The sequence below is a fragment of the Camelus ferus genome, chromosome 8 (genome assembly GCF_009834535.1).
Source record: "Camelus ferus isolate YT-003-E chromosome 8, BCGSAC_Cfer_1.0, whole genome shotgun sequence".
In the NCBI taxonomy this organism is placed as follows: Eukaryota; Metazoa; Chordata; class Mammalia; order Artiodactyla; family Camelidae; genus Camelus; species Camelus ferus.
In genome coordinates this window covers 51,606,724-51,632,285 of record NC_045703.1, presented here as the reverse complement: position 1 = coordinate 51,632,285, position 25,562 = coordinate 51,606,724, and the positions used below count along the sequence as shown (strand labels likewise).

The 25,562-nt window shown below is 39.8% G+C and overlaps 1 protein-coding gene across 1 annotated transcript in view; it reads left to right on the top strand.

The window, feature by feature from the left end:
• The window catches only part of NHSL1 (NHS like 1), a 58,347-nt gene that overhangs the window by 1,982 nt on the left and 30,803 nt on the right, over window positions 1–25,562 (top strand). Inside the window, 2 exon segments of the mRNA XM_032485022.1 lie at window positions 1,567–1,719; window positions 20,438–20,565. Coding sequence (XP_032340913.1) covers window positions 1,567–1,719; window positions 20,438–20,565 — 281 coding nt within the window.

Here is a 25,562-nt window from a genome sequence, read left to right as displayed (position 1 = left end):
AGCTCATATAGATACAAAATAAAAGGAAAATAAAAAATATTTTTTCTTTGTGATGAGAATTCTTAGAACTTACTCTCGACAACTTTTTCAAATCTTAAAACTGGAGATGGGATGATTTAAGAAATGAATTATTTAAAGGCAGGCTTGTAGAATTCAGTAGCTGTAGAGAAGATGGAATACAGGGTGAGTGCTGACCTTACCCCAGGGTACATGGGGTGGGCAGGTTCCCAGGGAGACCAAGAAAGGCCATGTTCCTTTTCAACGATGGTTCTAAAGGTCAGGGGCTCCTTTTGAGTAATTTCACTGTTCTTGCCACAACCATTCTTTCCATGAGTTATTTCATAAGCTAAGACAACATTTATTAGTTCATTTGATCTTTATAATAGCTGTGTTATTACGTACATTGAGTTAATTTTAAATATGTTCAAATAGGCAGGTTCACACATGCCTGTTCATTTTGTTGTGAGAATCTACTTTATGGTCTCATTTCCGGGGACGTACTATGTTGTAGAAATGAGTATGTCCAGTGTGCACTCTGTGGCATAAGTCAGAGTTAGGGGAAGGCTCGCCCCTGACTCACAGTTCTATATCTGCTGGTTTTACAGGTGTCAAGACTTGTCAGCCCCCAATAAATGCCTCAGCACAAGGTCCTTCTCCTAAACTTCTCTAGTCTCTCCTATGCCTCGCTTACAGTGGCACTTATATATGAGGTATTAAAAAAATTATGCATTTGTTTGGTGCTGTCAGCTTCACATTATGATCCATTGGTACCCCATCTTGGGTTGTGTTGTCAGGAAAAATGAAATAGACAAAGTGATCCCAAGAGGAGTAAAGGAAAATTATCACAAGAGATTTAGTGTTCTCTCCTGATTACCTGTGATTTCTGCCTCCCCCCCCCCCCCATGTTCTCATCTCTTATGTGTTGGGAAAATTCAATTGAATTGGATTATGCTGGCTGGGAAAAGTCAATTGCATTGGAATTTCTAAAAAAAAAAAATTTAATGTAAAAATATTCCATGAAAGCAAGAAATACAGAGAAAATTTTGTAGCACAAATTGATTTCTAATTTAATTAGATATGCCATTTAAATGTATTACATTGAATGTTTATGCTAATTTTTTTAAAAATTTGAGTTTATAACAGTGATGTTTTAAAATAATACTTTAGAGAGGAAAGAATTGGTCCCAACTTCTTAGTCAAAAATTTGTTTCTGTCTTGACAATCTAGCATTTACTAATGCGATGACATAGTACAATTGAATAACAAATATTTGTCATGGCAAATTGAAGCCAAAATTGGAGGTCTTTATCAATTTTGTCAATCATTTTCTAACACTGGAGTAGAAGGAGGGTTTAAAATGCTGGGAAGCAATTAACTGAGCAAACAGACAAAACACCGTGGGAAGGACCCTGGAGTTTAAGATTGAATCTTAATCAGAATTTGCTGCATTTTTCCCTTGTTGGCCTTTACCTGTGGATGTGCTAGGTACTGCATCTTGATGTAACACATTTGGAGCCAATGAAGCTTCATTTGACATCTGAATGTATTCTGCCTTTCTTTCTACAGCTGTTTCTAACCTAGATGAGGAAAGTCGATGGACAGTCCACTACACAGCTCCGTGGCACCAGCAGGAGAATGTGTTCCTTCCCACCACGAGACCCCCCTGCGTTGAGGACCTGCACCGCCAAGCCAAGCTCAACCTCAAATCAGTATTGAGGGGTAAGATGGCACCTTGCAAGCTTGATGTTCTTGAATTACTGACTGTTAGAATTGAAAGCATAGATTTGGTTGCTCTTTGTAAAGCAAGACTATTTATAACGAGCATACAGTGTGCTGTGTCTTTATAAGATACTGTAAATACTTACAATCTAATATATGCCTAATATGTCCTGGTCTCTGTAGAAAGCTGCCTGTTTCCAGATATGCAAATCTATCTTCAAAAAGCCCATTCTGGGCTAGAAATGCTTTAGCATGTTTAAACCATCAGTACTAATTTAATCAAAATAAACAAACCCCTGCTGATATGGGAAAATTTTCCACTGCCTTTTTTAAACCATTGTGAAGTATTCAAAGCAAAATTGTTAAAGCTAGTACTTTGAAATGGTTTGTTCAGTTAGTTCAAGGTGGGTGGAAAGGGGTCCTACATGTATATAGACTTTGAAGGAGAGCAGAGTGGTTTGATGTGAACTTGGGCAGCACCCAACTGGGCTCCTAATTTAAGCCCAGGTGAGCAGAGTGCGCTGTGGCCAGTGGGAGATCCAGGAAGACTGTGCGCCTGTATCTCGTTTAAAATTCTCCTTTTTACCTCAACTTGTTGCTGTTGTTAAGAAGAGTCTGTGCATGGCAAAGAGGGCTTCCTAAAAGTGATAAAGAAGGGAGGAAGTTCTTTAAAAGAGGAAGAAGTGACTTTTAAGATTCAGAAACTTAAAACAACAAAGCAGCGTTGTGGTTCTACCAGATGCTGCTCCTACCACGTGCTACTTGGGATGTAATTATACTAAAAAAGTGCTGTTCTGCTTATCTGAAATTTAATTTAACTGTGCAGCCTGTATTTTATCTAATTGTAAAAGACTTAAGTCTGGGAGAAATACTGTTACTGAATCAAGGGAAATCCAGCATGAGGACCCCTCTAATTTTTATGATAGTTTTTACTTGTATATCAATCATTTATTACTGTACTGTTAGTCTGACTACTGTGATTGCTAGCTAATATTTGTTAAACACTCAACTATATACCAAGTACTATTCTAAACCATTGCACGTCTTATCTCCTTTAATCGTCACCGTAATCCTACTACGAATCATTACTATGCCAGTTTTATAGATGAAAACACGGAGACACAAAGATTAGAAACTTGCCTAAGATCTCAAAGTTTCTTAATGGTAGAGCCGTGATTTAAACTTGGACAGTCTCAGGCTGCAGAGCTCACGTTCTTAACTGCTGCTTTTAACAACCATTCATTGGAAATCTATTTTTCTGGCAGAAATGCAGATTCACAGGCAGGGTCTTGGCTCTTGAGAAATTTATACTTATATCTAGAGTGCAAATCACACTGTGAGAAATACTCAAGAAAGGTGGCCAAAATTGCTGCATTAGAATTAGAGAAAGCACATAATTTCTGCTTAGACAAGGAATAGCTGTCATAGACTCGCAGTAGATTTGGGGTTCTGAACAGAACTAGACAAACATTTTAGATCATGGCCTAATTCTTCATGTAATCTTTTGTAATGCTTCGATTATCTCGTGTGTATCTCACAGTCTTATGTGTCATTTGTATCTTATCTTGCATCTTACAGTATTGCCATCAGACTGTCCAGAAAGGGGGACATTATGAGCTCCCTTTCTCATTTAGCCTGAGGAACTTACATATTTCGTGACTGTAAGCTTAAATAAGAAGAATCACGTTAGTTGGGCTCTTCTGTGTGTACTTTGACCTCTGTTGCCTTCATGACATACCTAAATCCAACCAAAATTTCTTCTACACCCTTTCTGTTCCTAGTGATTTGTCTTTAGTACATTTTGACAAAGAGCTTCTCTACTTATAGCTCACCTTCCTCCACCAAAGAATTAATAAGAATATTAAATGGCACGGTTCCCAGGACAAACCCCTGAGGCAGTACCATTGTTAACATTTCTCTTGAAGCTCCAAAAAACAGAGCACTTTTGCTCTGCATGGTCTGGCTTGTAGAGAATGCTTCGGGAAGGTGTATGTGAGTTTGAAAATCCAGGCCCAGCCTTTTTTTGATCAGTCTGCAGGAAATTGTGCTTCACTCCCTCTTTCATGTATTTCAAGTACCAGATTAGAGCCTCTCTTTTCTTCCCTCAGAACACAGCACATCTGTAGATAGATTTTCCTGATTTTATTTTCTTTTGGACTGTTCAGTAGATACTTATAAAATATCATCACCACTGGTTTTGCCTACACTTAAATTTTATTTTGAAGAGTTAAATGCTTTAGTGATTGCTTAAATGCCCTAAAATGGCTCATCGAAGGGATTTACTATTAATAAAATTAATAAGTTTGGAAAATTCTTAGAGCACAACTTTTAAAGTTTGGATTTAAATGCACCTGAAGAGATTTTAGATGACTGATAACTTGGAGAACAGTGGCTGAGACAGATGGAACGAGAAAGGACATCTGAGTTCTTTTGTTCTTCATTTATTTACTTTTAATCACATGTGCAGGAACTCCACATACCACTTCCCCTATGTCATGTTAGCAACCTGAAATAAACACAGCAGAGTATCCATTGCCTTACTATCAGTGAAGATTAAAAAGAAAAAATCCAGTCCCTGAATATATGGCACTATATAAAGCATGATGTTGCATAAGATTGTCCGTCCAAGTTCATTTGAAACCTCATCCTTTTTTTTTTTTTAATAATTGAAGTATAGTTGATTTATAATGTTGTATTAGTTTCTGGTGTACAGCATAGTGATCCAGTTATACATACATATATATGTATATTCTTTTTTATATTCTTTTCCATTATGGTTTATTACAGGATATTAAATATAGTTCCCTGTGCTACACAGTAGGACCTTGTTGTTTATCTATTTTACATATAGTAGTTTGTATCTGCTAATCCCAAACTCCTAATTTATCCCTCCCCGACCCCCTTCCCCCCTTAGGAAATGAATAAGATTGTTTTCTATGTCTATGAGTCTGTTTCTGTTTTGTAAATAGGTTCATTTATGTCATATTTTAGATTCCACATTATAAGTGATAGTATATGTCTTTCTCTGTCTGACTTACTTCACTTAGTATGATAATCTCTAGGTCCATCCATGTTGCTGCAATGGCATTATTTCTCTCTTTATGGCTGAGTAGTATTCCTGTGTGTGTGTGTGTGTGTGTGTGTGTGTGTGTGTGTGTGTGTGTCTATATATCTCACATCTTCCTTATCTAGTCATCTGTTGATGGACATTTAAGTTGCTTCCATGTCTTAGCTATTGTAAATAGTGCTGCCGTGAACATTGGGGTGCATGTATCTTTTTGAATTAGAATTTTCTCCAGATATATGCCTAGGGGTGGGATTGATAGATCATATGGTAACTCTATTTTTAGTTTTTAGGGAATCTCTATACTGTTTTCCATAGTGGCTGCATGCAGAGGTGAATGATACAGTGAGTACTAATAAATTAATAGCTAAGTGTTGTAAACATTTGCTTGTTTTAAAGTAATGCAGAAATGTTTATGAGTCAGTAGAGTGGTTGAGGAAGGCATGGGTTTACTGAAAATATTTTTATGAAAAAGCTAAGCTTGAGTGAATATATAAAGGTCGGTAATAGACAGAACTTAATACATATTTAAGAATCAATTCTGTGTGATGGCAGTTTATAAATGAATGGACTAAAGGTTGTGGGTCCGTAACATTAAAGAGCTGAGCTTGCTGTCTTTGTCAGGACTGAAGTAAACAGACAGTAGTGTAGTGGAGATGTGTATGAGGTACACTGGGCACGTGGGGGAGAGCTCAGTCAGCCAGAAAAGAAAAGGACTGGGAGAGCCCCGCTCTCCCATCCCCCACTGGAGGGGCGGCGGGCTCTCACAGTGCATAAAGTGGCCTGTGGAGTGCCCAGAGCCGGTGGCTTCCATTCTGGTCCAAACGAAGCAGAGATCTTTTGTATTTGTTGTAGGGGGCAAGTCTCTGGAGAATTTGATAGAATTTGGTAGCCATGCTCCTAGATCAAATGATTTGGTTTTGTTGATTTTTTTTTTTTTTTTGGTTGCTAGAGATTTAGGTAATAATTTACTGCTAACAGCAATACAAACATGTTCCAAGAGTTAAAAAGGGTATTTTGATAACTGGCTCCACAGGAAATCTGGCAGAAATGAGCAGTGAATTTCTGAAGATGGATCCATAAAGAATTCACTCAGCTTTTTACTGAATTTCCAGGAAAATTCTACTGTTTTAATTTCCATAGTTGTTCGAACCCTTCATGAACCTCATCAGCGTTAGTTGTGATGACGAATAACCTTATCTGACTAAATTTTTATCTGGATAGTTTTTAGCTGTGTTAAAAGGACCCCAGTTCGATGGGAAAAGGGAACCTGTGGGATGGGGTAGGTGTGCTCAGGCTCAGTGAAAGGTTCAGGCTTTATTTCTTTACAACCTGTTGGCCTCATTTGACAATTATAAGCATATTACAGGCTGAAATAATGACATGTTATTTTTAAGGCTTCATCCCCAAAAAGCCCAACTTGGGAGAGAAACATAATTTCTCACAGTACATTTACTGTGCAGTTTGGTTACTGTATCTGTGTAACTCCTGCCTGAGTTAGTTCACAGAGCATCTGTTGTTGATATTAGAAATGTTCTCTAGTCACAGCTCTCTTTCCTGAAGAAATACATTTTACTAGGTCAGCCCGCTCTGTAGCTCTAGAATTAGAGGTGTGAGCACAGGGAGGAGTGCGTTGGATCTGGCCTGTGTTAATTCAAAGTCAGGAGGTTAAATGTATTATATCTGGAGGGATTGGAATTGAGGATTTACATTGTGAAGAAATGACTATTTGTACAAAGTGATTTAAAACAATAGAGTGTATATGTACAGACTAACCTGTTTAATGTTAAAGAATGGTCTGTATCTCAAAATTATGGACAAGGTTTCCAAGTAGCTCCAGCCAGGTTTCTCTGAAACCTCCTGTTGTTCTTACTTTCTAATAGGAAAAGGCCAGGTTTCATGAAAAGTGCACGGGTCACATCTAGGTTCACAATCTGGCTCTGGTATGTACTAGGAATATAATATTTGAGCTTAATTTTGAGTTTGTCTCTTTGACAATTTGAGTTTGTTTTCTCATCTGTAAAGATCGTAATATCTTTTTTCACGGGAATAAAATGAACTTATTTATATAAAGTATCTCAAAGTACCTGCCCCTCAATGTGGAAGCAGTAGGTGTTTGGAGGGAAGGGTGCATTTTAAGTGCTGTGGATTACAGGTAGAAATGTCAGCTCTCTTTCCCAAGTGGCTGTCATGATGTAGGTGGCACTTTCCCTCCCAGCCCTTATGCCCCGGAGACATAAAGTGGGGAGGAGGGAGAGAGGACCAGAACGGGATATCCTCAGATGGCAGTGACAACCACAGACACGTGACAGGTTCGTTTCTTCCACGTGAGCAAGATGTCTTTCTTCCCCCTCCCCATCAACCTCTGAAAGACTCTCAGTATGCTGGAGCCAGAAGGGCCCTCCCTGTTCCTCTGGTGAATAAAGTCCTTCTTCATTTTGTAGGTAAGTAAGCCAAGGCCAGGCAAACCTGAGGGATTAGTTTATAGTGACTTTGCAGTTGATAGATGACTCTGCCAGGACTCAAACTCGGGTTTCCTGCTCTGCCCATGCTGGCCAGTTTTGACCTCAGAGCCTGAGGGCCCATCTCTACTCCTCTTCAACTGCCTTCAACTTGCAGCAAGGTCACTGGGACAGGGCTTACTCTGGGCATCGAAGGGCTCAAGGCAGACTTTGTTTCTTCAGCCAATGAGGGAATGCACAGTAGCTCATGGATGCCTCAAGTCGTTGGCTTCCCTCTTGCTCATGAAATCGTCTCTTCACTCATCCCGGATTTCATTAAAATTCAAATATGTGTAGGAGAGAAAAGAAAGGAAGCTTTATCATGAGATATCATGTGTAACTAGTATCTGTAACCATTGTTTCATCCTTCCAGCATTTGTGCATATTTTTAGGGCTAAAACAGGTCATTAATACCTCAATAGACTTAAAAAATAATAGTAATAAGACACAGGTCACAAAAGGGACAGAGGAAAAAGAAAGATAAGGGCTTAGAAATATTAAACATACCAATGATTTAGCACTTGCAGCCAGTTTACCCTTTTCTTAGTTCTTTACTTGCATTCTTCTTGAAGAATCCTTTGATAAAATATGTAAAAGGAGGTGAAGGAATGCCAGTGGTTAAAGAAAGATTATCTTTAATTTTTGTATAAGTAAGAAACATTAACTTACACTCATTCATAGAGAATTTTAACTTATTTTCTAGTTTAAACAAAAATAGGCATAGAATTGAGGGCAGCGGAAGGGGAGTGGTTCATTATTCTGGAAAAGCCTCTGAACAGAGATAGGATGTGTAATTGTCTTTCCTAAACCACCGGGGCATTGACTTCTTGTTCTGTTGTCATCAACTATTCTGAAAAATGAGATGGGAGACCAGACTTCTGATTCCAGTGCTGCCTGAGAACGCTGGAAAATCACATCCCATTCCTCTACTTAGCTTCCTCCTGCGGAAAACAACTTGTGATCTCCAAGTTCCCTTCTAAGCTCCAAAATTCTGATTGGCCTCTTGGTGCCTAACTGTTTAAGGGTGACATGTGTGAAGTTTATTGACACAGAGATATAATTTACAGCTGAACCCAAGTCCTGACAAACTGAGTTGTCTAAAATCTAAAATTTAAGTTCGTGTTGGCATAAAAATGTCTAAGAGCATCCAGCAAGTGAGGCACTGGGCTGGGCATTACAGCCCAGTCAGAGCTGAGTGACGTGGCTGCCCTCCCAGTTTAACCTAGTCCAAGAGATGAGTATGAATAACTGACTAACAAGGCTGTTAGTGGTGGTATCATCGAGCCTCACCCTTGTCCCTGGGTGTTGTCTTTAAGACATAAATCTGATCATGCCTCTCATTAAAAATTCTTTACCAGCTTCCTATCACTGGCAGGATGAAATCTCATCTCCTTAGCATCTGAGAACCTTCATGACCTTACCCTGTCAGTCCAGCCTCACCGGCCGAATCATTTCTCCCCCATGCTTCTCTGCTCCTCTGCGCATGGTCCTGACCTTGTGCCCTTATGCAGGAATAAAGTCCTTCCGTTGGAATGCAGCTGGACTTGCCTTCCCTTTCTCTCCACTGCATGTCCCAGTCTACCTCCTCTCCCTTCTGAACCACAACCTCTCACCGCCCAACTCCTGACCCCTTGTAAGGGTCATCTGGTGGATACTCGGGTTCCCACAAAGCTTTCCTAGGACTCCTCAGGGCAGACCTGGCCATCCCTTCCCCACTTTTCCACACGTCCCCACAGAACCTCAGCTGCCTCCCTTAAACTGCTCATGATACGCTGTGTCATTGTGTTCACACGGTTACCTCCCCACCTGACAGTAAGGCCCTAGGGAGCAGGACTTTTGCTTGTCATTTGTGTGACCCCAGTGTGGGGAGCTGTAGATACTGTTGTGTTTGTGGAGGTCCTAGAAAGTTCATCTAGAACCCACGAGGAAGATCAGTCAAAGCGGGGGTGAGGAGATTGAGGTGCAGAGAACGCAGGGAGGGGAGTCGTGAAGGTTGAGCCTGGAAGGCTTTAACTTTGGGGGCCGGGAAGAAGTCAGTAAAAGAGTAGCTGTGGAAGAAGAAAATAAATCGGGATGGAGCAGTCCTCAGGGTCCTCTCGGATGGGCAGGGAGTTGCAAGAAAGGCTACGGAATTGGTCATTGGGCAGCTAGCGGTGGGCAGTTTCAAGGAGGTCTCTGGATTTAAGAAGCCAGATTTCACAAGATAAGAATTATTTTTATAAGCAGAAAAATAATACAAGTAATCTTTTTAAGAAATAGAGTAAATGATGTCAACAAAGCAAGGAGATCAAGGACAGTATTTTGAGGTGGTGGCAGGCTAGAGGTAGTATTATTACTTATTTTACAAACTAGAGTGGATTAAAACACAATTGTAGACAAAAGAGCCCACAGGAGGAGAAAAGAGTGTAGAAATGAAGAGAGAATGAGAGCACGTCCCCGGAGGAGGCAGCAGGCAGTGAACTTGGGCTCAGGCAGAGGTCAGGTCTCAACTTGCAACTCCTAGACACAGATTTGGAGATGGAGCAAAAGAAACCTTGAAGTTGCTTCCTAGAGGATTTTGGAGGCTTGATAGAAATGTGGCCCCCACTATGGTGCTAGTGCTTTGGGGAGAAGGATGAGTTCCTTTGGAGCTCTCTTGTTCAGTGTTTGTGAATTTAACTAGGTTGACTTTTCAAAGACAACTGCTAATGTTATTAAAGACTTACTGTAATGTTTGGCATTTAATTAGGTTTCTTTTGGAATTTTTGTCCTTAAGGAAAGTTGCCCAACCTGATGAAACAATGGATTAAATTCTCTATTGAGAAAAGAGAAGAGCAAAGACAAAAATAAGGAATTAACAGAATGGAATGATTTACAAAAGGGGAGGTTTAACTTCTCTTACTGGATTTGATGGCGCACGACATTTTTTATAATACTGACTACTCTGAGTATGGCAACCTTGAAAGAGTAGTTGACCTGAGAGAGGGAAGTCAGATGCAATAGCAAAGGAAGAAGCAACAATCATTGCTTTTTTAGCAGATAAAGAGACATGTTGCCTTTTTTTTTTTTTTAACAGTAAGCAACACACAAAAGATAGAATAGCAAAGACAGTCAATAAATGATCCAGGTCTTCACAAAGCACCGCGGATTGTTTAAACAAAAGGCTTTTTGTTTTGCTTTTGTGTCCATGGCCAGGCTGCCTTTTCAGCAATTCCACTTCAATTCCTGCTAAAGTGAGTAACTTGAGTGGCTGCTGTATTTTGCCTGGGGCTGCATAAAGCTGCTACATTGAAAGTACTGTGGAGAAGGCTTGTTACCATTCACTGTACAACTGAAGTCCCTGGTGCTGGTGTAGAACCTTTGCAGGCTATTTGGTACTGAATCACCTTGGTGCTGCTTCACCACTGCCAGGGAGAGGGCTCTTTCTTTCTAAAGTGACGAGAGATCACCTCCTATTTGGCGGTGCCCTGCTGGTGCTCATCTCGAGCTTGCACACTCATAGTACACTCACCTTAATCGTGGGCATCCAAAGCTTTCATCTTAATTTAAATCAGCTTTAGTTCTTCAAGTCTCCTCAAGTGAATTTGGGGATGTGAAGGGAAGAAATGTCAAAAACCAGTTTTCTGCAATGGGCAAATAACATTTGAGGAATAATTCCTTCCATGGTTGGCCATGAAAAATAAAGCTAGCAAATAGTTTTATCCAATGGGGTAAGTTTTCTTTTTTTTTTTTTTAATTGAAGTACTGTCGGTTATAATGTGTCAGTCTCTGGTGTACAGCACAGTGTCCCAGTCACGCATATCACGCATATGCTTACATATATTTCTTTTCATATTCTTTTTCATTGAAGATTATTACAAGATAGTGAACATAGTTCCCTGTGCTATACAGAAGAAACTTTTTTTAAAATCCATTTTTGTATATAGTGACCAATGGGGTAAGTTTTAGTATTTAATTCCTAAGGTTTTTTGGGAGGTTTTTATTCCACTCTAATAGGAATTAATCATAGAGAGAGAATATCAATCAGAATGACCTTTTTGGGGGGTGCCTGTGTGCATAAATGAGATTGCCTATGGTGTTTAATGTCGGTGCAGGAGATCCTGGTCCCAGGATATGGAGAGAAAAGAATCTTTTCAATGCCTTTTCAGTATATTAGTCAGCAGAGTCATTTCCTGTGTGACTGCTGAGCTGATGACACAATTTACGGTGTACTTTCTCCCATGGGACTCCACCTTCCCCATCCTGACCACTTTATTTCCAAACACACGAAGTCCATTGAAATGAGAGTCACTTGGAAGAGTGCTATGGTCAGTTGCAGGCCTATGAATTGGGCACTTGGCCAGTCAGTTTTCTCCGTCCCTTGACAAAACCCCTCCATTTCAGAAGCAGCACTTCTCACCATCCCTCTTCCATCTCACTCCTTCCCAAAACTTTTCTGGGAGCTTTCTCTGAAGATGAAGCTTTCCTCTGACATCTGTTCCATCCGACTAGAGTTGCCCATGATGCAGTTAGTTTTTTAACACTGGATTTGGTCCATGTCCATGAAATTCTACTGAGACCAAGTGTTTCTGGAGAGATAACCCTGCTAGAGCACTGAACATCATCTTCCCTGTCTCATCCTCTCCCTACCTGCTCCCCCCTCACCCTCTTTTTCCTGAACATATGATTGGGTCTCCTCCCTGAATAAATTCTATATTGACGTTGGCCCCAACCCATACCCTCCAGTTGTGCTTAATAAACACTGATGACATGGCTGGTGTGCCAGATAGAAGGCAGGTCACATGCCTTGCGTTCATTAAAATGGAAAATGTGGTCAAGGATAAAATGCATCTGGATGAGGAATGGAAACAGCCCCTCGATCATGTAATCACAGTACCCTTTCAAGTACTGATCGTTCATTCATTCAGTGAACTCCCTGAGCACCTGCTCACCACCCACACTGAGTAAATTGTGTCAGGCTTTGGCACCATTAGGAGGATGCTGGCTTTTACTTTCAGGGCGTGGGAGGCCAGTGGAAAGGTTTGAGCTCAGGAGTGACATGATCTGACTCATTGTTTTTAAATGGTTCAGTCTGGTTCTGTGTTAAAAGTTTACAGTAAAGGAATCAAAGGTGAGCAGGAGACTGGGTGGAGATGACCGCAGGAATCAGGTGAGAGGTGGAAGGGGCCTGAAGCAGGAAGCATTCTTGGAAGCTGAGCTGAATTAGGACATTCAAATAAAAGCAAGAACTCTTCAAGCTTTTGAAGGGAATCTTGACACCAGGTACTTCTACAGTAGCAAAATTAAAGCTGCTTCTGAAACAAAACAGTATTCTTTAGGAACCAAAAGTAGATACTGGCTGTAGCATTTCTCCCCCTCCATCGGTGATCTGTACCCTCTCAGCTAAATTCTTCTTCATTCCTTATATCCTGTCTTCCTCTCAAGTTATTCTGTTGGTGAGTGTGGACCCTTTGTGACATAATAGAAGAAACAGATTAATCCTCTTGTCCCCTCGGGTCTTTTAGCATTTCTCACTTCAGGAATATGTAGGAAATCTCAAACTATGAAAATTCCATTTCCCTCCTCGGGAGCCTCACCGAATACCTCCTCTGAGTGGAGGACTTTTCCTCTTTGACTTCCATGCCTACCCCAAGTGGCTTTCATGTCCACCACCTTTCATATTATTTCTGCTTCTCTGTGGCTGCTTACTGGACTCTGAGACGTTTTTTCTCATGGTGTGGCTCTCAGACCAGCAAGGGCTCCACTCGGGAACTTAGAAGTGCAAGCTCTCGTGGCCCGCACTCCAGACCCACTGAATCAGAGCCTGTGGGAGTGGACCCAGCAAAGTGATTAACAAGCCCCCAGCGGATTCTGATGCACCTTAGTTGGGAGAACCACTGCTCCGTAGACTGTCTTGTGAACTTGTTTAATCAGTCAGCTAAACTGTAAGCACCTTGAAAGTTGGGACGTACCCTTCAACTTCACCTTCAACTCATTGTAAACCGGGATTGGAACACACAGCTCTTCACCCTCAGAGTGTGAGTTCTTGATGACCGCCATTCCTCTCCCTGGCTGTTTGCAGAAGGTTACTTGAACAAATTGACTCATTCCCTTCAGGGAAGCTTCCTTTTCCTTTACACGTGGGTGGTGGTTGGCATATTTTCTGATTGGCCCTCTCTTCCTTCTTACCCGCTGTTAAGTAGGTTATACTGTAGCACCTGGAACAGTTTGTCTTCTGTGCACCATTAAGAGTGGAGATATGTACTCTCAGAAGTTTTAGAGAGGCAGGGCATAATCATTAAAGCCATATATTTTCTCCTTATCTTTTTATATTTTATGGTGCTCTGGGTGCAAAGTTTCATTGACATGATGATTGTTAAAGAGGTAGTCTTACGGACTCAAATATGCATTTATTGGAAGATAAATTTGGATTTAATACTTCATATATAATAACGTCATTGTAAGTGTTCCTGTATAGCTAACTGCATACGAGCTCTTACTCTTCAGGGGAGAGGGGAGAAAAGAATGAATCACTAAGGCAGTATACTAAACCAGAAGGGCATATGTATTTGGAGTCTGTCACTTAAAGTTGCTATCAAATTATCTAGGACAATATCCATTGAAAATATGGTGTCCATTAAAACCCATGGTGTCTAAGATTTAACATAAATTTTCAACTCACTTGGTATGCTACAAGTAATTGAATAACTTAAAAAACATTTGACCATCTATAGTCTCTTAATTATGTTCTAAGTTGTTGATTCTTGAAGACAATTTAAATAAATCCAAGTACAACTATTTTGAAGAATTTACTGAAAATCCAAATATAAGTTTGGAAAATCCAGTCTACATGACTGGCAAGGAACAATCTTAACTGCAGTATCAGTATGGATTTCTTGTTCAGTTTTGCCAAACCCAGTAAATTAATGTACTAGAAGACAAATCCCTTCTGTTTTAAAATGCATTTTGGCTTAATATTCATTAAGAAAATAAGTTCTGTAATGTTTACAAAGTATAGTATTTGAGTGCAGTAAATTTTTCCTGCATGCTTGTTGCTTGAAAGCTCAAACTGGGTTCTTTAGCTACATAATACCTGATGCAGTTGCTGAATTGAAACTGATTATTGATTTTCTTTTAAACATATTTATCGTCTCCTGGGTTCTTAGTCCTCTGGTACTGGGCAAAGATACATAACAGAACTGGCTTTTGACCCTGCTGTTGATAATCTGATGATAAAAACCTGGGATAGAAGTATGGGAACCTGGGTCTACCAGAAACTTAAACACTTGTGTTTCATAATCCAGAAGACAGGTACAATATCTGCTTTCCTTCAATTCCCACTGAGATATTTTAAACACAAGTCAAATCATGACAGCCAAGGGCTTTCAGTTTAGGAAATAATGTTTATTAAGTGTCAGGAGCAATGGCTTTAAAAATCAGTGATCTGAAAAAAGAGTTTTTTAGGCTGTGGTTCATCACAGGACATCCTCACTGAAGCAGTACATCATGACCATTAGTTATAATTGACTTTGGAACTGGAGTCCTCCCAATTGTTGTGCCCTTGAATTGTAGGACAAGGATTATGGAAGATTTAATACTGTTAAAAAGAAACCACATTCAGATTGGAAAATAGGGTGCATCTAAAATGCTGCACTGCTGTGAAACACCAGCATGGTGCGTTTGACCTGAAAGTTCCAAAGCCTTCCCAGCAACCCCCCCTGGTCTACACCACCACTCTCAGCACAACCCGAAAAATGACAAAGCAGCCTTCTTAGCTGGTCCCTCTGGCTTTTACTGCAACAGTGCTTGTTTTAAATGCTTCCTTTATCATTCCTTTCTCTTCTTACTTGACGGATAAGTGCTTTGCTTTGGGGCTGTAATATACGAGGAACGGAGAAAAGAGAATTCTCTTAGGGGCTGATGACTTCTTGCAACTATGATCCTACTTCTTTGGCAGTAGTTGCAACTATACCTCCTTACTCCTTTTTTCTTTGCTATTCTTTCATTAAAAACATCAGTTGAACCTTTGTACTCTGTGAGACACAGCAGAGGATCTGAGAAGTATGCGATACGTTTTATAATATTAAAGAGTTCAGCCTAGCGTAGAAGGTTGGAGTTACTAGAGACAGCTTTGTGGAGAAGAGGATTTGAAGTGAACCTCAGAGGAAGGATGCATGTTGGTTAAGCTGTCCTGAAGTAGCACGGTGAGTGGGGTTCCCTGCAAGCGTGGTGGCTGCCAGTGCTGGCCAGTAACCCCGGGCTGCCATCATCTGTAAGAGCATTGGGGAACTGGTGTTGGTAATATCCATTATATATTAAGATGTACAATTAGTATAAATTTAAGAATTTATTTTTTTTTAATGTAAGAATTTATAAAGTAATTTCCAGAAGGGATCAAAGGATTTTCTTTTCCATCTTAAAATGCTGAGTCTACTATATTTTTATTGCCTGCATGAGATGTGTAGTGTTTTTACCTACAGACCTGCTTTCCCTTTGAGGAAGAGTTAAGAGTCCATCTCTGACATTAATTTTAGTAGACCTTAAATACCAACATTCTTTGGAATGAACATTTACTTATTTCATTTTTGCACTCATAGTGTTTTTGTTGTTACTGTGAAAACGTAAGTGTAGGAAAAATAACTATAATAGAACTTGTTTAACATCTTTTCTTTCTAGGAAGGAGCTTAAGGGTACTAAAGCCCAGAAATGAATGCACTGATTTGGTAGATAAAGGCTAGTGTTATTTTGTACATTGTTAAGTGTGGTACAGAGAGATATGGAGGAGGGCAGTTTCTCACCATAAGCCAGTTACTCACAGGAAAGGACACCCGCTTTGGGGCCAGAGCGTCTGGATTCTAATGTTGGCTCCACCATTTGGAGCAAGTTTCTTCTTGTGTCTCTAGGTTTTCATGTGTCGGATGTGGATAATTATTATCCCCATCTCTTAGGGACAGCGTGAAGAGTGGATGATTTACTGTGTGTAAAGTGCTTAGAACAGTGGCTTATTCATAGGGAGCCCTCGATCAAAGTTAATGTCATTGATATGCAGAGTTGCAACAGCTCTGCTGAGAGTTGTTATCACATCTCGCCTTTGGCCAAGGTGACCCTTGGTTACTCCTGGCAGAAGTTCTAAGAGCCAGTGTGAAGCACACCACATCCTCATCGCCCTGCTGTGTGATGGTTCAAGTCCAAGTTGGGGAGGAATTTCCCTCTGTCTGGTCCCAGCATGACTGTGAAGGAAAGAATCTTCTCGTTATACATTAAGCCACTGATATTTTGAAACTGTTTGTGACCACTGTATGTTCTAGCTCATTGTGACTGATTCAGTACATTTTGGAACAAAACAGAGAGTGGAAATTCATCAAGGATTTCTAGTAGGGCAAATTATTTTGACAATAACTCTGAATCTTCTTGCAGCAGACCGTCTCAACATATCTAAAAGATTAAAACAGAAAGTCTAAAGAATGGTTTAATATATGAAGATTTGGAGGCCAAAGCAGTATTAAATTCACAAGATGGTTAAATTGGTTAGATGACCATGTAGTTCTCTGACACTGGGTCTTTTTGGTTTTTTTTCTTTTGCTTCTATATTTAAAACTTTGGTCTCCCAAGACGTTTGCCCATTGTTCTTGCAGTAAAGAAAATAGTTTGACAAGAAAGGAAGGAGGAGGAAATTTGTAGCTGGGAAACCAGAGGATACAACAAACAGTGACACCTTTATCCAAGCAGTACTGTGGGAACAATAACATGGTTTTACTCTAAATTTCTGTTGCAAGAGGAGTGTGTGTTAAAGAAAGAGGTTCTATTACATTTAGTATCTCGTTTCCCGCCTGTGGTTGCTGGTGTAACCTGGCTTTAAGTTATGCTTTGCCTTGCTGTTACCGTCAGTTGAGTGTTTGAAAAGTCTTTGTTTATTGATGGCTGTACTCACTTACATCTCACTCTACAGACAATAAACTCAGTTTTTAATGAACAAAGCCATGGTTTTAGAAACCGAGAGTCGTTGCAACTTGACAAGAGGAAATTTTCCTAGATTTCCCCTCGAGTTGGAATGAGATAAATGACAATGGAACTTGATGAGTTTACTAGATTTCAGAAATTTGGTAAGAGTTTAAAAAAGTTGGTCATCTGCCATAAATTTATATGGCTTCATTTAATCTTAGATCCAGCCTCATGTTTCGTTTGATAGGCTGTTTGTTATACTACTATTTGAACGTTTTTGTGACATGAACTTAATCATGGGCGAAAATGGCATTGTCTTTTACACTAGACATAAAAGGTGATACGCATAAAAGGTGATAATTGCCAGCCTTTCATGCTTTTAGCATATGAATAATAATTTTGCAGTATTTTGGTCTTTTAAGATTTAACAGTTATCAAGTCATTTGGCTATTTTAATTTCTTTTTAATTAAAAAAATTTTAATTGAAGTATAGTTGATGCAATGTAGTTTCAGGTGTGCAACATACTGAATCAACATTTAAATATATTACAAAATGAACACAATAAGTCTAGTAACTGTCACCATACAAAATTATTACAGCATTATTGTCTATATCCCTTATGCTGTGTATTACATCTCTGTGACTTACTTATTTTATAACTGGAAGGTTGTATCTCTTAATCCCCTTCACCTGTTTTGCCCAACCCCCACCTCCCCCCCTCTGGCAACCATCCATTTGCTCTCTGTAACTATAAGTCTGTTTCTGGTCTGTTTTGTTTTTTGGATTCCACATGTAAGTGAAATCATACAGTATTTGTGTTTCTCTGTCTGACTTACTTCACTCAGCATAATATTCTCTAGGACTATCCGTGTTATTGCAAATGGCAAGATTTCATTCTTCTTCATGGCTGAGTAATATTCCTATGTGTGTATGAGTGTGTGAGCTATCTTCTCTATCCATTCATCTATTAGTGGGTAATTAGACTGCTTCCATATCTTGGTTATTATAAATAATGCCGTAGTGAACATTGGAGTGCATATATCTTTTAGAAGTGGTGTTTTTATTTTCTTCAGATAAATACTCAGAAGTGGAATTGCTGGATTGTATAATAGTTCTATTTTTAATTTTTTGAGGATCCTTCATACTGTTTTCCATAGTGGCTGCACCAACTTACATTCCCACCAACAATGCATGGGGGTTCCCTTTTCCTTACATCTTTGCCAGTACTTGTTATTTGTTGTCTTTTTGATGATAGCATTTTGGATGTTTTTAATATTATTGCCAAGAATATCAGAGCTAATACCACCTTTTTAGATGCTCTAGCTTAGCAGTCCCTTGCAGAGGAATCTTTTTCAAATGCAGTCTTACATGGTACCTGATACATAAAACACATTTTTTTAAATTATAAAATTTTATTATTTCAGACTTGTACTTATCATAGGGTCAGTTAATAAGAGGGAAAAATACTATTTTGAACAAGTAAAGGATTTAGTTTAAAAGGGCCTTGGCCTTCACTTTGTATTTTGTTTTGTTTGATAGCTGTTGGAAAGCACTGAATTACATGGTAAGTAGTTGCAGGTAGTAATAGTTTTTATTGGTTTGTTTTACAAGGTCCACCCTGAACCCTTAGGAGACTTCAGTTTTTTAGACCACGGAAAAATTAACTTAGCAGTACAAGTTAATGACATGTAAAACCATGAAGTTGAGTGTTATTTTTTTATGTTAGCTTTAAGATAAAGAAAATAAAATCAAATATTTACAGAATCCCAGAACTCTGCATAGAACACCATTTGAAAACTAGTCATCATGCTTTATGTAAAATATCTCTGTAGAATGAGAGTATAGGGTCTAGTTGTACCATTTATTTTTGTAGAGAAATTGTCAAATATTGAGAAAAATGTGAAAATACTTCTCACTGAAAAGGGTTAGTGTTAGTAAATTCTCATTTTAAAACATGTGCTCTGGAAGTTTCAGAAATTTTAATTTTTTATTTTACTGAATATTAAGAGCGGTTGCCAGCCCAGCCCACACATTAATTAGCCCATAAATAACTGAAGTAGTCATGTTTAGCTATCTTCTGATTACTTCTACATTTTTTAGTTTGGATTCTAAAAAATCCTCGTGACTATTTCCATGAGATTTTTAAAAAAATCTGATTTCTAGTTCTGGGTTGGAAACTTTCTCTCTCCACACCCACTGTGAGGTAGCAAAGGAGAGCGAGGATCTTTTTAATCCTCTAGTTGTAGAATTGTTATATCTCCACCAAAGCGACTGCTCCTCTCCTCTTTGAAGAAGCACAGATCCTAGTGTTAGGAGAGAACTCTGAGGATGTTCTACTTTAGTTCTGTGCCATTAGGTGCATGGTTTAGTAAAGCTGTACAAAGAGGAAACTTTCCCCAAACCAAACATGTTTCACCCTCCTTTAGCAAGCTGGATATTTAAAGGAACCCTGTGGCAAATTCTTTTGTAAGGCAGGTGCTCCTCTGGGGTGTCTGGGTAACAGGAAAGCTCCGTCCAGAGCCTTTAAATATCCATTAGAGCTCTTCTTGCTGCGCACCCCCCCACGGATAGGAGTTACCAGGACAGTGGCTCCTCCCTGAGGAGAACCCCTGGTCTCTGAGTGGCCAGTGGCCCCCGTGCCCCTGGGTTCCAGGGCCCGCTTCTTACCTTCCACTTGGCGGTGCCAGCCATTCCTCCGTGGACTGGAAGGCAGCTCAGACTGCCACCCGGCTTCGTGCTAAATTACACACAGTGATTATAGGCTGTTTGGCATCAAAGTTAAATTGAGAAGTAAAAACAAAATGAGAGCATTGTAATCCATGATTTCTCTTGACACTTTCAGCTGCTCAGTCTAGGAAACAAAGCTCGCATGAGAATTGCTGGTGTTTTTTTGATATGGAATTACATAATCAACTGTTAGGTGTCAGAAATTATAGTAAGAACCTAGGTTCAAATTCTGAGTCCACAACTTGCTTGCATAACATTACAAAGTAAATAATTTAATTGCGTTAAAGTTGCCTCAGAGGGTTGTTGTACGATGTAGAGGTGATCCCTTCAAAGTATATTAACATGGCATGTGTGTGGTAGCTGCTTTACTAATTCATAGCCCTTTTTTATCATTTATTATTATTAATTATTATTATTATTATTTTGGAATCTTATTATGCCTAGAGAAGTATTACTAGAAAAGATAAATAAAGAGGAGAAAGCAAATTCTGGTTCTTAATGCCCTCTGTCCCGTACCCTCTGCAGAATGTGATAAGTTGCGGCGGGATGGCTACCGGAGTTCTCAGTACTACTCCCAGGGACCCACCTTTGCAGCCAGCTCCGGTCCACTCTGTGATGATTATCAAGACGAGGATGAAGAAACAGATCAAAAGGTAAGGCTTCTAAATTCAGCATGGGATCCTGGATTTGGATCCCAGAACAGAAAAAGGATATAAATTGGAATAATTGGTGAGATCAGCCTGAAGTCAGTTATTTAGTTAATAGTATTATCCTGCGTTAATTTCTTGGTTTTGGCAAATACATCGTGATTATGTAGTATGTCAACGTTAGGGAACACTGGGTGAAGGGTACACAAGGAAGTCTCAGTACTGTCTTTGCAATGTTTCTCTAAGTCTAAAATTATTCTAAAGAAAGTTAAGTTCAGGGATCCAAAGAATTCACTAAAGGGATACAATCAGTGTATTGATTTCAGTACAGTATTCAATCAGTTACATGAGCTATTAAACACTTTATTATAAAATAGGCTTTCTGGTAGATGATTTTACTAACTGTAGGCCTAATGTTAAGTGTTCTGAGCATGTTTAAGGTAGGCTGGGCTAAGCTATGTTTGCTAGGTTAGTGTATTAAATGCATTTTCAACTTACAGCGTTTTCAACTTATGATGGATTTATCAGAGAAAACCTTATCGTAAGTTGAGAAAGAGCTATACAAAGGTCTTTTTATTACAATAGGAAAAGCAGCTATTTCAAAATTGATCTGGTCTATAATTCTAATAACCTACTCTTCTCTTATTGGCATGAGTGAGGAAAATTTCAGTGACAAAGTTTCTGAATTTAGTATGGAAGCTACCTTTGTACGTCCTGTGCTTTTGCTCCCACTTCCTACGGGTCCCTCACCTTACCTGGTGTTCAAGTACCTTCAGATCAGAGTGAGGGTTATTCATTTGCACCCCACGCAGTGTTTAGTGCATGATAGGCCTGCTTAGCTGGCTCGTTTGTTCTAGAATCATTTACTCAGCGATTACGACTAAGTAAATATTCACCACGAATCAGAAGTCTTTATTAATCTCTGTGACACTCGCCACCACTCACCACATCACAGTGATGTGCTGATGCTTCCTGGCTGTCCATCCAGAACAGTAATCGTGTGGACCCTGACATGTTCCTTTGGCCCTCCTCAGTGTGTTCCTACACAGAGCTACTTTAAACACAGAATTATAATTCATTTTTAAAACAAGTAGTTATTAAGCATCTCCTGTGTGCCAGGGACTATTCTAGGTGCTGACAATGTAACAATGAAGCAAGTAAAAGAAATCCTTGGCCTTGATGGTGCTTTGATTTGATGGTGAGACACTGAAAACAAATAAGCAATGATGCTGCATGAGTGACATGTGCTCAGGAGTAAAATAAAGCAGAACAAGAGGCCGCAATTTTAAATTAAAGGGGGTAGGCTTCCTGGGCAAAGAGGTGACTGGGATTAAAAGAGTGAGCCAGGCGGAAGTCTTGGAGAGGAACACCCCAGGAAGAATAAATGTTTAATGTATATAGCATGCATCTGATACTGCAAAATTCAAAGATTAATAAGATATCCCTACTTCCCTCAAGGAACTTATAGTTCTCTGGTACAGAGAATTCACCAGAATAAAAAGTTTTATATATATTATATGCTACAATAAGTGTTTGTCATATAGTAACATTTGAAAAAGAAATTCTGACTTGGGCAGTGAGGGAATGGGGGAGGGGTTGGCAAAGGACATGGTGTATAAGAAGAATAGTTGTAGGACTATTGCAACAGGCAGGATGTACTAAGGACCAAGAGATCCAAAGAGTGGATGTGTACATGGTGAGGAACGGAGGGGAGACAGGAGATAAAGTTAAGAGATGGTGGTATGCTCAGAGTCAGGAGACAGATTTTGTCTCAGCTCTGCCATGAGCTGTGTTTCTTTGGATGCATCACTTGGGCCTTCAAGGCATTACTTTCTTTATCTGGAAAGTGGGGACTGGAATAAGGTTGTTCTCTGAGATCTTTTTGGACAGCCTGTTCATTCATTCATTTACTCAGTAAATGTTTACCCAGCATGTCCGCTATGTCAAGCATTGTTGTAGGTTCTCAGGACCCATCGAGTGAAAAAGATAAAGTCCATGCCATCAGAGGGGAACGCTAAACAAACAAGTAAAATACAATATCAAGTGGTGATGAGTGTTATGAAGAAAAGTAAAGCAATGATGAGGAGACTTTTAGAGTGACAAGGCTGCTGTTTTAGATTGATTGTGCAAGAAGGGCTGTCAGATGGTCATCAGAGCCACCTCAGAATGGACTGTAGGGATGCTGCAGGTGAGCATCTGTGGAAAGAGCTTTCTAAGGAAAGAAAAGTGCAGAGGCCTGGGGAGAGTAATACGTTATCCTGTAGGGGGACTAGCCAGAGACCAGAGTGCGGGCAGTGAGCAAGGAGAGGGAGGTAATAATGACTGTAGGAGATAACCAAGGACCAGATCACATAGGACCTAGTTGGCCATGGTAAGGACTTTGGATTTGTTATTCCTTGGTGAGATGGGGAGGCAGGGGAGGAAATGAGGAAGAAAGTAGCATGATCTGATTCAATGCCATTGGTGTGGGCACTGTATGGAGATAAAACCATAGAGAGTTGAAGCTGGAGGCAGAAAGGCAAGTCAATAGGCTAGTGCAGTAATGCCGGCAGGAGATAGGTGATGGGGACTGGGACCAGGAGGGCAGTGGTGGAGATTCTAGGTTTATTTTGAAAGTGGATCTGACAGAATTTGCTGAAGTTTGAGAAAAAGGAGAGTCAAGGGGGACTCCCTTTACTATCTTTCCAGCTTAATCCCTCTAGAATCCCATTACAAAAATTACTTGACCCCGTGAGGAATTCTAAGCTGTTGGCCCTACCCTTTTCATGTGATGTCATCCTTTCCCAGTTTATGTTACCAGGGCCACCATTATATTCACTTCTTTGCACACACATTCACCTCTGCTGACCCCTCACTCCTGCCAGTTTTCCACAGAAATCCTAGCCCCTAGTTTGATCCAGCTCTCCCCCTGGTCTGCACTAAAGCCTCATTAGCTAAACAAGGCTGGAGAAAAACACCAGGTTATATTAGCCAGTCTCACTATAAATGTAGGACCTCCAACATCCAGGGCTGCCCAGCAATCCTGCCACATTAACTCATAACTTCACTCTTCCCCTCTCCCAGCTTCACACCTTCTCAAATCTCCAAACACCATTTTCTCTACTTCACTCTCAGTTACTGTCCTTGAAAATAACAACGACAATCAAAAGACTTGTCCTTTCATACCCAAGCCCATCAGATTGCTTGGGTCTCTTCTGACATCTGCTCACCCTTTCCTGCCATCACTGTGGGTGGACAGTCCTGGCTTCTTTTGTGCCCTGCTGCCTCCCAGATGCCTAGATCGGGGCCTGGCACTCAGTATTTTCCCAGCAGAATGAATAATGCCAGCCTCTCAAGGACTTCTTAACTGCCACTTCCCCCTCCCTCTTTTGCCGACTCCATTTTCTCTCTTTATTGCATCATAACCATCATTAGCCAAACATGCTGTATTTTCTTTCATCTTGAAGAAACCCTCCTTTGACCTTTTATCCTCTTCCAAATTCGGCTACATTTTCTAGTTTTTGTTTATAATATAACTTCCCAAAGAACTATGTAGATTGCTTTTCCTTACAATGTCCTTTGAACCCCCTCCATACAAACTTGTACCCCCAGCATGCTACTCAAACTACTTGTGTTAAGTCCATCCATCCCCTCTCCCTTGCCAGATCTAACAGTTAATCTCAGGCCTCATCTTACTTACTCAGGCTCTCAGCAGCACTTGACATAGTTTATTATTCTTTTCTTCTTAGCATACTTTCTTTCTGTGACTTTCATGACACCACGCAGTCCTGATTTTCCTTCTTCCTCATTAGCCATTGCTTCTCAGTCATTTTTTGGACGTTCTTCTCCCAAATGTTAGTGTAACCGCAGGGCTCAGACCTGATACTTCTGCTGCTCAGCAAGAGATTCCCTCTTTGGACGATTTCATTGAATTCCATGGTTTTAAATTCCATGTATTGAAATTTTCTAAATGCATACCTCTAGTTCAGATCCAGGCATTTATCTGCTTACTAACCATCTCTACGTACTGTCTTACAGCTATCTCAAACTTATCCAAATCCAAATTTGTGATTCTCGCATCCCTCTTCCCCCCAAAATACCTGGTTCTTTTATGCTTTTCCCCACCTTGGTAAATCACAACTCCATTCTACCAGTTGCTTAAGTCAAAACCATTGATCACATTCCTGATTCTTTTTCGTTTTCTCACATCTTCAGCAAATTCTGTAGGATTACCAATTATTGAACCAGCTTTAAAACCTCAATGCAGGCGTTATGTAATGATTAAGTCCCATGTATATCCCTGAGATGGTGGCTGTGGCATGTTGGAGGTGAGGACCAGAGCAGGTGTTAGATGAAACAGCTCAGGGGGTATTAAGTTCACCAAGAGTGATAACTGGAGTAGTGGGGGAGGAAGGTTGAGGTAAGATTACAGAGGGGCAGTACCAAGTGAGAGTTAGCTTTTGTTGTGTAGCTAATTAATAGGAAATCACTAACATTTTTTAAGCAGAAGATTTAATGATTAGGAATAAAAATTATATATCATCTTCTGTTTAGATGGAGGATATATAGCTAATGTTGAAACTGCCTTTCTAATTTATTTAAAGTGTCAAGTCTGACTCTAGGACTTCTAGAGAGGGAATATTTAACAGAATGATTTCCATGTAAAAAAAACAGAGAAGTTTTATCAAATACTGCATCAAATGGTCCCTAAAAATGGTAATTATGTGAGGTGATGAAGGTATTGATTCACCTTATTGTAGTAATTGTTTCACAATACATACATCTATCAAGTTAGCACATTGTATACCTTAAACGTACACAATGTTATATGTCAATTATATCTCAAAGCTGGAGAAAAATGAATGCGTAAAAGAAAAAAAAAAGTTGAACCAAATTGAAAAAGAACTCCAAGCCCAGATGGTTTCACAAAGAGGGTTTTACTAAAGATTTTAAAGAGTAGGTTATCCAGTGCTTGAAACTATCCCGGAGCAAAGAAAAAGAAGGAAAAGTTAGGATTTTTAAAA